General features: G+C 45.6%; 1 protein-coding gene across 3 annotated transcripts; it reads left to right on the forward strand.

The window, feature by feature from the left end:
- The first annotated feature begins 221 nt into the window (after nt 1-221).
- Nucleotides 222-12,338, forward strand: GLOD5 (glyoxalase domain containing 5). Of its 3 annotated transcripts, XM_065537777.2 has the most exons (5): nt 222-360; nt 483-551; nt 4,655-4,792; nt 9,628-9,783; nt 11,997-12,338. In XM_065537777.2, the coding sequence occupies exons 1-5, from the start codon at nt 298-300 to the stop codon at nt 12,120-12,122; spliced, it is 552 nt and encodes a 183-aa protein (XP_065393849.1). In that variant the 5' UTR covers nt 222-297; the 3' UTR covers nt 12,123-12,338. The 3 variants fall into 3 exon arrangements, with proteins under 3 accessions (XP_065393849.1, XP_005593545.1, XP_073886100.1); XM_005593488.5 differs by lacking the exon at nt 483-551; XM_074029999.1 differs by lacking the exon at nt 483-551 and having other exon boundaries at nt 4,702-4,792.
- Nucleotides 12,339-12,691: the final 353 nt, after the last annotated feature.

The following is a 12,691-nucleotide window of genomic DNA, read 5'->3' on the forward strand; positions in this document are numbered from 1 at the left end:
CTTGAACTCCTGACCTCAGGTGATCCACCTGCTTTGGCCTCCCAAAGTGCTGGGATTACAGGTGTGAGCCACTGCACCCAGCCTTCAATGTTAACAAGAAGTAATCCCTTACACATCCACTTTAAGCTTTTAATTTCGAGGCCCTGAGTTTAATGTCAAAGTCCTTCCATTTGCACCACCTACCTGTGTCACCTCCCACAGTCCTCAGCCTGTGCCCTCCCATTCCTGCCCCTTGATCTCCAGGTGCTGAGCCAGAGGGTTGTCGGGAGGCCCCTGGACAAAGACACCTACCCTGCCATGCTGCGCCATCTGCCCTCCAGGCTGCCAGTCAAGATGTGGGGCAGGATTTTGGAGAAACAGGTGAACAAAGTGGCCGCTGGGGTTCTGGGGCAAGGGTGTTGACACTGAAGCTAGTCTAGTAACCTGTTTCCCTTCTCTGCCGGCTTCCATTTCCTGTCCTCCTCTCTCCCTTTCTCTTTCAGAGACAAGCAGAGGGCAGCAGAGGCCCATGGAAAGGCCCGGCTCTAAGCCACGGAGGGCCCTGTGCTCAGGTGTGCAGGGCTGGGCCAGGGCTAAGGGCTGGCTCCTCCCCCAGTTAACCAGGGACAGGTGGAGAGATACAAAGGTGACTCACGCAGGGTGTCCCTGAAGCTGTCATGATTAAGGCCATGTGGAGAGAGGCTAAGAAACACAGCGCTGACCTTGAGCTTTAGGAGAGGAATTCAGAGGCCCCTGGCAACCTGAAGGGGACCTTGAAGAGGACCCTGTAGGAAGACAGAACCATTCCCTGTGGAGGAAGCCAAAGGAGGAAGGACATGGTGTTCCGGGTACTCTGACTATAGGGATTTTATAGGTTGTGGTGAGAAATGAAATGGATTACATTTTTGTAGAGTGTGTAAAACAGGGCTTGGCACACAGTAAGCCTTGTGTGATTACTATGCCTTTTTTTTTTTTTTTTTTTTTTTGAGACCGAGGTTTGCTCTTGCTGCCCAGGGTGGAGTGCAGCAGTGCGATCTCAGGTCACTGCAACCTCTGCCTCCCAGGTTCGAGCGATTCTTCTGCCTCAGCCTCCCTAATAGGGGATTACAGGCGCACACCACCATGCCCACCTAATTTTTGTATTTTTAATAGAGACAGGATTTCACCATGTAGGCCAGGCTCAAACTCCTGACCTCATGTAATCCACCCACTTCAGCCTCCCAAAGTGCTAGGATTACAGGTGTGAGCCACCGCACTCAGTCCTTTGTGTGATGACTATGTCTTGATCATCATTTTATAAAGCAGGCTTTGTAACTTCACCTCCAAGACCCCGCAGGATCCAGACCCTGCCTTGTCCTCCCACTCATCTCTTACTCACTCTTGGGTTCTGAGCCACGCTGGCCTTCCTGTTCTTGAAGAGAGCCATCCCTGCTCATCCTTGAATTTGTAAGGATGGAGCTCCGAGTCCACAAAGCAGGATCTGGGGAGTGAATCTGAGCTGGCAGGGAACTGAATAATGGGAGGAATAGGTGGAGTTTATTTCCAATAGACTATCAAAATGATATGGATGTGGCCAAAGCAGTGCTTAGGGAAAATCTATAGTTCTAAATGCATAGATCAGAAAAGTAGAAAAGTTGAAAATCAATGACCTGAGCTTCCCTATCAAGAAACTGGGAAAAGAATGGCAAATGGAACCTAAGACAGTAGAAGGAAAGAAATTATAACAGCAGAAACTGGTGAAATAGAAAACAAACATACAATAAAGCCAACAATGTCAAAAGTTGATTCTTTGAACAGAATAATAAAATATTAGCAATGTCTATTTTATCTCGAGAAATTAAGAGAAAATATATAGATTGCCAATTATCAGGAAAGTAAATAGGGTATTGTGACAGATTCTATAGATGTTAGAAGGTTAATAAGGGCTGGGTGCAGTGGCTCATGCCTGTAATCCCAACACTCTGGGAGGCTGAGGAGGGAGGATCGCTTGAGCCCAAGAGTTCAAGACCAGCCTGGGAAACACAGTGAGCCCGCACCTCTACAAAAAAATGAAAAAAGAAAACAAAAAATAGTTGGGCATGGTGGCACACACCTGTAATCCCAGCTATTAGGGAGGCTGAAGTAGGAGGATTGCTTGAGTCCAGGAGGTTGAGGCTGCAGTGAGCTGTGATCATGCCACTGTACTCCAGGCTGGGCAACAAAGCAAGACCCTGTCTCAAAAAGGGAGTTAAAAAAGAAAGTTAATAAAATTTTTTTCAACATATGACTTTATTTTCTTTTTTTTTTTTTTTTTTTTTTTGAGACGGAGTCTTGCTCTGTAGCCCGGGCTGGAGTGCAGTGGCCAGATCTCAGCTCACTGCAAGCTCCGCCTCCCGGGTTTATGCCATTCTCCTGCCTCAGCCTCCGGAGTAGCTGGGACTACAGGCGCCCGCCACCTCGCCCAGCTAGTTTTTTGTACTTTTAGTAGAGACTGGGTTTCACCGTGTTAGCCAGGATGGTCTCGATCTCCTGACCTCGTGATCCACCCGTCTCGGCCTCCCAAAGTGCTGGGATTACAGGCTTGAGCCACCGCGCCCGGCCATGACTTTATTTTCAATGGAGCCAAAATGTTGGTCATTTTCTCTTTCTGCAGTTCCTATGTCCATGTGGATCTTTTGTATCCACTGGGAGAGCAGAACTCAGCAACTTCGCTAATGCCTCCTCCGCTCAGGAAAATAGAATGGTACAGGATTTTTTTTTAGCTGGAGCTCAGTGAAATCAATTGTTTAAAATGGGCTGGTTTCAATGGAACTAAACGCAGTGGAATAGAAAATAATAAAATAGCAAAGGGTAGAATGGAATCCAATTGAATCGAATAGAACAGAATAGAAATTAGTCAGACTTTGTGCCAAGCACTGTCCCTAGTTGTTCCAGTAGATATTTATTTATTGAACAAATATGATTGAACCAGTTGTTTGGGAAAGAGTGGGGAACAAAACAAACAGAAGCCCCTGCTCTTATGAAGCTTACATTCTAGTCAGGGAGACAGGCATTACCATCTGCAAAGGCCCTGAAATGAAAGGTACAAGGGTGGTCCTTATGAGGAACAGGAAAAAGGACAGTGTAGATTGGAGTTCAAGAGCAATGGATGAGACTGTAGAGATAGGGGGTCATTGTAACTGAGTCTAGATTTTAAGAAGATAACTACACATCATCATCATCAATCCTTTTATAGCACTTGATATGTATCGGGCATTATTCTATGCCCTTAAAAACAGTACTTTTTAAAAACTCTCACAATACTCCTATATATATAAAATCATGCTCATTTTATAGAAGGGGAAACCAAGGCACAGAGAAATTAGAGAAATTATTTAAATGTCAGTCTGGCTCCAGAATCTTTTATTTTTATTTATTTATTTATTTATTTTTTGAGACATGGTCTTGCTCTGTCACCCAGGAGTCTGGTTGCGTGATCATAGATCATTGCAATCTCTGGTCCCAGGCTCAAGTGATTCTCCCACCTCAGGCCCCCAAGTAACCGGAACTACACGTGAGCATCCCCCAACCTAGCTAATTTTTGTATTTTTTTGTAGATACAGGGTCTCACTGTGTTGCCCAGGCTGATCTCAAACTCCTGGGTTCTAGGGATCTGCCTGCCTCAGCCTCCCAAAGTGCTGAGATTCCAGGCGCCACCACCAGAATCTATTCTTTTAAGCATTATACTCCATTGCTTATAGGGCCAGACCACAGGTGCTTTATACTCCTGTAGCAGAGATACTGTAAATACACAAATTACTAAATAATTCAAGTCAAGAGAAAGATCTGATGGGAAGTGTGCTGACAGCAGGAAAGTGGAAGGGGTGGTAGTAGTCCTCCCTCTGGGTGTCAAGGTGGATCTGTAAACACACATGCCCAGAAACCTTCATTTCTTCTGAGATGCCCCCTTCTTGTCCTGTTCTCTGTGACTGAAGCTGCAGAATGAGAAAGCAGGGGGCTGGGTAAAATTGGCCAATTCACAGAACTGGGCCTCCTCTGTGTCTTGTCACTTCTTGGAAAAGAGATGAATTCTATTTAGGGGAAAACAGGGAGGGCATTGTCTTGGTCTCCACTCCACTAATCTTCACTTCTGGAAGAGGAGAAAGGGAACAAGAAGGCCAGGTGCAGTGGCTCACCCCTGTAATCCCAGCACTCTGGGAGGCCAAGGCAGGCAGATCACTTCAGGTCAGGAGTTTGAGACCAGCCTGATCAAAATGGTGAAACCCTGTCTCTACTAAAAATACAAAAATTAGCTGGGCATGGTGGCGCACACCTGTAGTCCCAGCTACTCAGGAGGCTGAGGCAGGAGAATCGCTTGAAGCCAGGAGGCGGAGGTTGCAGTGAGCTGAGATTGTGCCACTGCACTCCAGCCTGGGCAACAGAGTGAGACTCTGTCTCAAAAAAAAAAAAAAAGGAAAAAAAGAAAAGAAGGGGAACAAGAAAACAGTGGAGAGTGGTCATGGCAGACAGGTGGGCTCTCGTGAATCCACACATGGGCAGTAAGACTCTACCAATAAGTATTCTCTCAGGCCTTTCCCCTTGAAAGAGGGTGAGGAGGAAGTAGAGTAATTGGGGAGGTAGGGGGAGGTAAGGAGAAGAAAACACGGGCATGACAAGTGGCAATGTGGTCTCCTCTGACTTTTTTTTCTTTTTTTAGTCGTGGAGGGACAGCAGTCAGACCCCTCCCCCATGTCTTATCCATAGACTTGACCACATCGTGATGACGGTGAAGAGCATCAAAGACACCACCAAGTTTTATTCCAAGATCCTGGGCATGGAGGTCGTGACTTTTAAGGTAACCACTTTCCCAAATGCCAAAATTCAGGTGGGCTAAAATTTGTTGATAACACTTTAACATATAACTTAACTCTAAAAGGAAAACCACGGGAAATCTGAGAGAAAATATAAAGAGATCAATAGAGGAGATTCCAGATTGAATATATGGGCTTCCAGAGAGACAATGGAGAAAAAGGAGAGGAGGAAATTATCATAGAAACAATACAAGAGAACTCTGCAGTCGCCACATGAAAAAGGTTAACCAAGTATCCAGCATGTTGACACTTAAATGGATCCTTATGAAATTATAGAACATCAAACTGAAAAAGTAGATGCTAAGAGCTTTCGTAGAGATTAAAAAGTAGATTATCTACAAAGGAAAAACAAACAAACAAACAAATATCAGATTTTCCAAGAGACCAGAGACCAAAAGATAAAAGGACACCTTCAAGACTCTGAGGGGAAAATTTTCCACCTAGAATTCTATGTCCAACCAAACTATTAAGCAAAGGTAAATGTAGGGGCCAGTAATCCCAGCACATTGGGAGGCCGAGGTGGGTGGATCACTTCAGGTCAAGAGTTTCAGACCAGCCTGACCAACATAGCAAAACCTCGTCTCTACTAAAAATACAAAAATTTGCCATGCATGCTGGTGCACGCCTGTAATCCCAGCTACTTGGGAGGCTGAGGCATGAGAATTGTTGAGCCTGGGAGGCAGAGGTTGCAGTGAGCCGAGATTGCACCACAGCACTATCTAGTCTGAGTGACAGAGCAAGACTGTATCAAAAACAAACAAACAAACAAACAAAAAGGTAAATGTAGAATAAAAGCATTTTTAGTCATGCGAAGTCTTAGAAAATTTCCCACTCGCTTTGAAAATTACTTAAGGGTATGCTATATCAAAATGGGGGACTGGTCGGGCACGGTGGCTCACGCCTGTAATCCCAGCATTCTGGGAGGCAGAGGTTGCAGTGAGCCGAGATTGCACCACTGCACTCCAGCCTGGGTGACAAAGCAAGACTCCATTTCAAAAAAAAAAGATGACTAATCTCAGAATATGGAAGTCAGGCCACAACAGATCCCAAGAGGAGGATCCCAGAAAGGCACTTAGAGAACAATCAGTCCAGTTTGGTACAGGCGTAAGAAAGACCCCAGGAAAGACAGATCCAAGGGAAAAAAGGTTTCCAGAGATTGAACTATCCTTGAGAATTTGGAACAACTTCAAAAAAGGCAAATGCAAAGAAAGCAAAAAATGCCTAAGATGTGCTTCAGTAAGTGAATGGCTGTATCAACTGTGGCACATCCAGACAATGAAATATTATTCAGTGATAAAAATAAATGGATTATCTGCCAGGTGCGGTGGCTCACGCCTGTAATCCCAATACTTTGGGAGGCTGAGGCGGGTGGACCACCTGAGTCAGGAGTTTGAGACCAGCCTGGCCAACATGGTGAAACCCCATCTCCACTAAAAATACAAAAATTAGCCAGGCATGGTGGCGGGTGCCTGTAATCCCAGCTACTCAGGAGGCTGAGGCAGGAGAATCACTTGAACCCCGGAGGCGGAGGTTGCAGTGAGCCAAGATTGCACCATTGCACTCCAGCCTGGGTGACAGAGCAAAACTCTGTCTCAAATAGATAAATTAATTAAATAAAATAAATGGACTATCAATCCATGAAAAGACATGGAGGAAACTTAAGCGCCTATTACTAAGTAAAAGAAGTGGGGGAGGCTGTGCATATGTGGGGGCAAGGTGTATATATCCCTATACCTTCTGTTCACTTTTGCTGTGGACCTAAAACTGCTCTAAAACAATTAAGCACACATGAACACCTCCCCCCACCGACACACACACACATATAACTTAAATAGAAAGGGCTCGAGGAATCACAAACAGGAGAAGAAAAATTTTTTTAGACATGGTCTCGCTCTGTTGCCCAGGCTGGACTGCAGTGTTGCGATCATGGCTCACCACAGCCTGAACCTCCTGGACTCAGGTGCTTCTCTTGCCTCACCCTCCTGAGTAGCTAAGACTGTAGGCACGTGCCACCACATCTGGCCAATTTTTTCTATTTGGGTAAAAATGTTAAATCTAACATGGAACCTTATGCAGAAATGTAGTATTATGCAACATCAGACTGGATGTGTACACAGCAACATGAATGGGTCTTGAAAAGAACGTGCTGAGTGAAAAATGAAGAAACAATTAGGTCTACAGCATGCTACCCTTTACAATACACACACATAAAACAGTAACACACTTTTTACAGCAATTTATGAAAACCCAAGGATACACATCAAACACATTATAATGGTTGCTTAAGGTAGAGATGGGAATGGAGAATGAAGAGAAAAAGATAAATAAAACAAGAGATAGTCCTTGCGTGGGCCAATGGTGACAATGAGGTATATGATGCCTCAACCTCTGTACTTGGACACAATGGAGTGAAATTTCAGAACATTAGGATTAAGAAAAATCCTAAAGCTGCAGTAGTGGAAGATGGATGTATCACCAACCAAATAATAGAAAATGCAGATGAACATCAGACTTCTTAACAGCAACACCATATTTGGGGAAGACAATGAAGCAACATATTTAAAAGGCTATGGGAAAATAAGCTGCAACCTACAATTGTACACTGAGCCAAACTATCTTCAAGTCCAAAAGTGAAATAAAATCGGCCAGACGTGGTGGCTCACACCTGTAATCCCAACACTTTGAGAGGCTGAGATGGGTGGATCACTTGAAATCAGGAGTTCAAGACCAGCCTGGACAACATGCTGAAACCCTATCTCTACTAAAACTACAAAAATTACCCAAGCATGGTGGCTTGCGCCTGTAGTCCCAGCTACTCGGGAGGCTGAGGCAGGAGAATCGCTTGAACTCAGGAGGCAGAGGTTGCAGTGAGCCAAGATCTCACCATTGCACTCCAGCCAGGGTAACAGAGCGAGACTCTGTCTCAAAAAAAAAAAAAAAAGAAAAGTGAAATAAAGTCATTTTCTGATTGAATGGATGTGGTATCATTCATAGTGATATAAAAGAGATAGAAAAAGAAAAAAAAATGGCACATGTTGAGAGGTCCAGGAGAGGGAGGAGCCATGAAGAACATGGCAGGGCTGTGAGTTAGTCTGTAGTTGATCTACAAAAATAAACTTGCAGCCAGGCGTGGTGGCTCATGCCTGCAATCCCAACACTTTGAGAGGATGAGGCAGGAGGATCGCTTGAGCTCAGGAGTTGGAGTCCAGCCTGGGCAACATACTGAGACTATTGTCTCCACAAAAAAAAAAAAAAAAGTTTTATAATTAGCCAGGCATGGTGGTGCGCACCTGTAATCCCAGCTACTCAGGAGGCTGAGGCAGGATTGCTTGAGGCCAGGAAGTCAAGGCTGCAGTGAGCCATGATTGCACCATTGCATTCCAGCCTGGGTGACAGAACGAGACTCTGTCTCTTAAAAAAATTAAATAAATAAAATAAACATGCAAGTGGGCTATTTAAAGATTGTAAAGGAGCTAAAAGAGAAACTAAAAATGATAATCAAATTGTGTTGGAAGAGGTAGTAATGTGAATGAGCTAAATTCTCATTTATCATAGCAGGGAGATGATAGGAAATATCTCAAGTTGCTAAATCAAGAAATAGTGATGCGGCTGGGCACACTGGCTCACACCTGTAATGCCAGCACTTTGGGAGGTTGAGGTGGGGATCACTTGAGCCAGGAGTTCTAGACCAGCCTGGGCAACATGGGGAGACCCGGTCTCTACAAAAAATAAAAAAATTAGCCAGGCATGGTGGGGTGTGCCTGTGGTCCCTGCTACTCAGAGGCTGAGGCTGCAGGATTACTTGAGCCTGGGAGGTTGAGGCTGCAGTGAGCCATGATCACTGCCCTGAAGCCTGGGCAACAGAGCAAGATCCTGTCTCAAAAAAAAAAAAAAAAAAGACCAGCCACAGTGGCTCACGCCTGTAATCTCAGTACTTTGGGAGGCCGAGGTGGGCAGATCACCTAAGGTCAGGAGTTCGAGACCAGCCTGGCCAACATAGAAAACCCCATCTCTACTAAAAATATAATAATTAGCTGGACATGGTGGCGTGCGTCTGTAGACCCAGCTACTCCGAAGGCTGAGGCACAAGAATCACCTGAACCAGGAATGTGGAGGTTGCGGTGAGCCAAAATTGTGCCACTGCACTCCAGCCTGGGCAACAGAACAAGACTCTGTCTCAAAAAATAATAATAAATAAATAAATAAACAGTGGTGCATCCGTTAGGGACTTTGGAGGCACATAGGAGAAAACTCAACTAACTAACTGTGGGTTAAACAAGACAGAGTTTTCTTTTCCTCTCACTGAACAATCAGTCCAGAGGTAGTCAGGTCATGGGCAGTGGCTGGGAAGCAAGAGGAAGTGAATGGGCAATAAGAGCCAGCACAGTGGGGTAGGGAGGTTCCCGGAAGCCCCACCCACACCTCTGCCCGCATCTCATTACCCAGTCCAGCTAAGGTGGCCTCCGGACGTGCTGGGAAATGTAGGTTTTTTAAGTTGGGCACACAGTTGACCCCACTGAAATTTCTGTTGTTTATAAGAAATAAAGGGGAAATGTATACTCGGTAGGCAAATTGCTATCTCTGCCTTGGGTGGTATAAGCACTATTTGGAGATACGGAAATAATTTCAGGGAGAAATGAACTCGTACACTTGCCTCTAGGGAATGAGACTTGGGTGGGGCAAAAGGTTGTTGTGTAGTAGCCCCATTCTAGTTTTTATTTTTTTAAAACCTTGTTGGGATGGGTGGAAAGGCTTCATCTCACACTCACCTTGGAGGTTTAATTCTAGGCTGTTGTCTCTGCCCTTCCCCGCCAAGTAGGAAGACCGGAAAGCACTGTGTTTTGGAGACCAGAAATTTAACCTCCACGAGGTGGGAAAGGAATTTGAACCCAAAGCCGCTCACCCGGTTCCTGGCTCCCTGGACATATGTCTGATAACAGAGGTGCCTTTGGAGGAAATGATCCAGCACCTCAAGGTGAGTGGGACTTCTCTTCTTTTTGCAAAAGCTGCTGCAAACACAGTGAAAACAGAAGCATGACCCAGAGAGGTAACGAGTTTTACCACAACCAGATAATGTCTGCACACAGTTATGTACTCACTATTTTGACTGACATAATTTTTTCATGTAAATAAATGTATTTAAAAAGGAAACTAAGCATCCCCATTGTAAAACAAACCAACAAGAAACAAAAAAACCTACATTTATACACTTAAATCCTTTTTTTTTTTTTTTAGATAGTCTTGCTCTGTCGCCCAGGCTGGAGTGCAGTGGCGTGATCTCAGGGTCACTGCAACCTGCACCTCCCAGGTTCAAGCGATTCTCCTGTCTTAGCCTCCCAAGTCGCTGGTACTACAGGCGCGTGCCACCACACCTGGCTAATTTTTGTAGTTTTAGTAGAGACGGGGTTTCACCATGTTGGCCAGGATGGTCTCAAACTCCTGACCTCAAGTGCTCCACCCACCTTGGCCTCCCAAAGTGCTGGCATTACAGGCATCAGCCACGTGCCCAGCCCTAAATACATTTATATAAAAAGAAAATGTTCATCTAAGTACATGAAAAACCCATTATGTCTTGGCATAAAGGAAAAGTAACTGTAAAAACCAACAGCTATAAAAGCATAACAATGTCATTAGATTCTAGCCACTTCCATTCCCTGTACTCCCTGGCCCTGACATTACAAAGGGAGATATAACAGGTGGTTAAAGAGATACTAAGAACTTGTTAGCATCCACCTTCTTTGTATAACAAGAAGGACTGAAAGAAGATTGAAGAGGGAATAATTTCTGATTTGCTGTTATTTAATCCAGTGTCTCTGTAATACTTAAAATGATGTCATCTAGAAGAGGCATTGGCTGGGCATGGTCACTCACGCCTGTAATCCCAGCACTTTGGGAGGCTGAGGTGGGAGGATCATTTGGGCCAGGAGTTCCAGACCAACCTGGGCAACATAGTGAGATCCCATCTCCACAAAAAATAAAAAAAATTAGCCAGGCGTGGTAATGCATGCCCGTAATCCTAGCTACTTAAGAGGGTGAAGTGGGAGGATCACTTGAGCCCAGGAAGTTGAGGCTGCAGTGAGCTATGATCACGCCACTGCACTCCAGCCTGGGTGATACAGCAAGACCCTGTCTCTAAAAAATTAAAATAAGGCCAGGAGCACAGTGGCTCGTGCCTGTAATCCCAGTGCTTTAGGAGGCCAAGGAGGGAGGATCACTTGAACCCAGGAATTTGAGACCAGCCTGGGTAACATGGTAAGACCCTGTGTCTACATAAAATACAAAAAAAATTAGCCGGACGTGGCAGTGTGTGCCTATAGTCTCAGCTACTTGGGTGGCTAAAAGGCAGGAGGATTGTTTGAGCCCGGGTGGAGGCTGTAGTGAGCTGTGATTGCACCACTGCATACTAGTCAGGGTGACAGAGCAAGGCCCCGCCTCTACAATAAATAAAGGGATATTAGTTTCCCTTTTGCAGAACACAGATTGAGGTCTTATACATATTCTGTGCAAATAACCTACACGCCTTCTTTGGGAAGTGTCAGTGAAAAAGACTGGTTTGGAAGGAAAATGGGTGAAGCATAGGGGTTCAGAGTATGGTCGTTGACCCAGACTGCCTGGGTTCGAATTCTGGTTCTGCCACTTACTAGATAATACTAGGCACTATTATCCTTCCCATTTTACAGATGAGGAGACCAAGGTACAGGGTAGTTAGGTACTGTGCCCAAGGCCATCTAGCTGATAAGTGGCTGGAACAGAGTGATGGGGGGAGGATGATAGGAGATGAGGTCAGAAAGATACAGTGGTGTTCTAAGGTCTTCTGGGCCACTATAAGGAATTAAATTTTACAGACCGGGTGCAATGGCTCATGCCTGTAATTCCAGCACTTTAGGTGGGCAGATCACTTGAGGTCAGGAGTTCGCGACCAGCCTGGGCAGCATAGCAAGACCTCATCTCTATGAAAAATAGCTGGGCATGGAGGCATGCGCCTGTAATCGCAGCTACTCAGGAGGCTGAGGTGGGAGAATTGCTTAAGCCCGGGAGGCAGCAGAGGTTGCAGTGAGCTGAGATCTCACCACTGCACTCCAGCCTGGGCAACAGAGTGAGACTCTGTCTCAAAAAAAAAAAAAAAAGAATTAAATTTTGGTCTCACACACTTTGATGAATGACTTTTGTCTTTTCTTCCCACCTCAGGCTTGTGATGTCCCCATTGAGGAGGGGCCAGTCCCCAGAACAGGGGCAAAAGGGCCTATTATGTCCATCTACTTCCGAGACCCCGACAGAAATCTGATTGAGGTGTCAAACTACATCTCCTCGTGATGGAGGCACATTCTGTCCTCCTCCTCCATTCTGTCCCCCTCGATGTCGCCCTCTCCTTTCCTTCCTGCAAACCCCCACCCAGGCCCAGAGACCTCTGAGGACTGAGACTTAGGCACTTCACACATCCTGCTCAGGGGGGACCCAAGACAGGTTTGGGACCAAACCTACATGTCTGTATGTCATCCAAGCTGGCCTAATAAATGCATAACCTCTCTACGAATACGGGATCTTCATTATTGTATTGGAGCCATGCATGGGTGTTTATGTAAGGTGTGAGATCTCTGAGCTATTCGGTCGGAGGCCTATGACAGGGTATGACACCTCTGAGCACGGAATCTAGGATCATCCCCTTGGGATTCAAGGCTCCTGACAGATTTCTCCTTGTCAGTGACGCCATCATCTTCATCCTTTCCTAACTTGCCTCACTCCTCCAGTTGCTGCCTGCTGTTTCCTCCATTCCTGGGCCTCGCAGAATCCCAGGATCTCTCATTCCCATCAGACCTTCCAGGACCAGCATCAGGCGATACTACTTCTTCCCGGAGAGCCTTCTCTAGTCTCACTCTCAGGGT

This window comes from Macaca fascicularis, chromosome X (assembly GCF_037993035.2).
Source record: "Macaca fascicularis isolate 582-1 chromosome X, T2T-MFA8v1.1".
NCBI classification, from domain to species: Eukaryota; Metazoa; Chordata; class Mammalia; order Primates; family Cercopithecidae; genus Macaca; species Macaca fascicularis.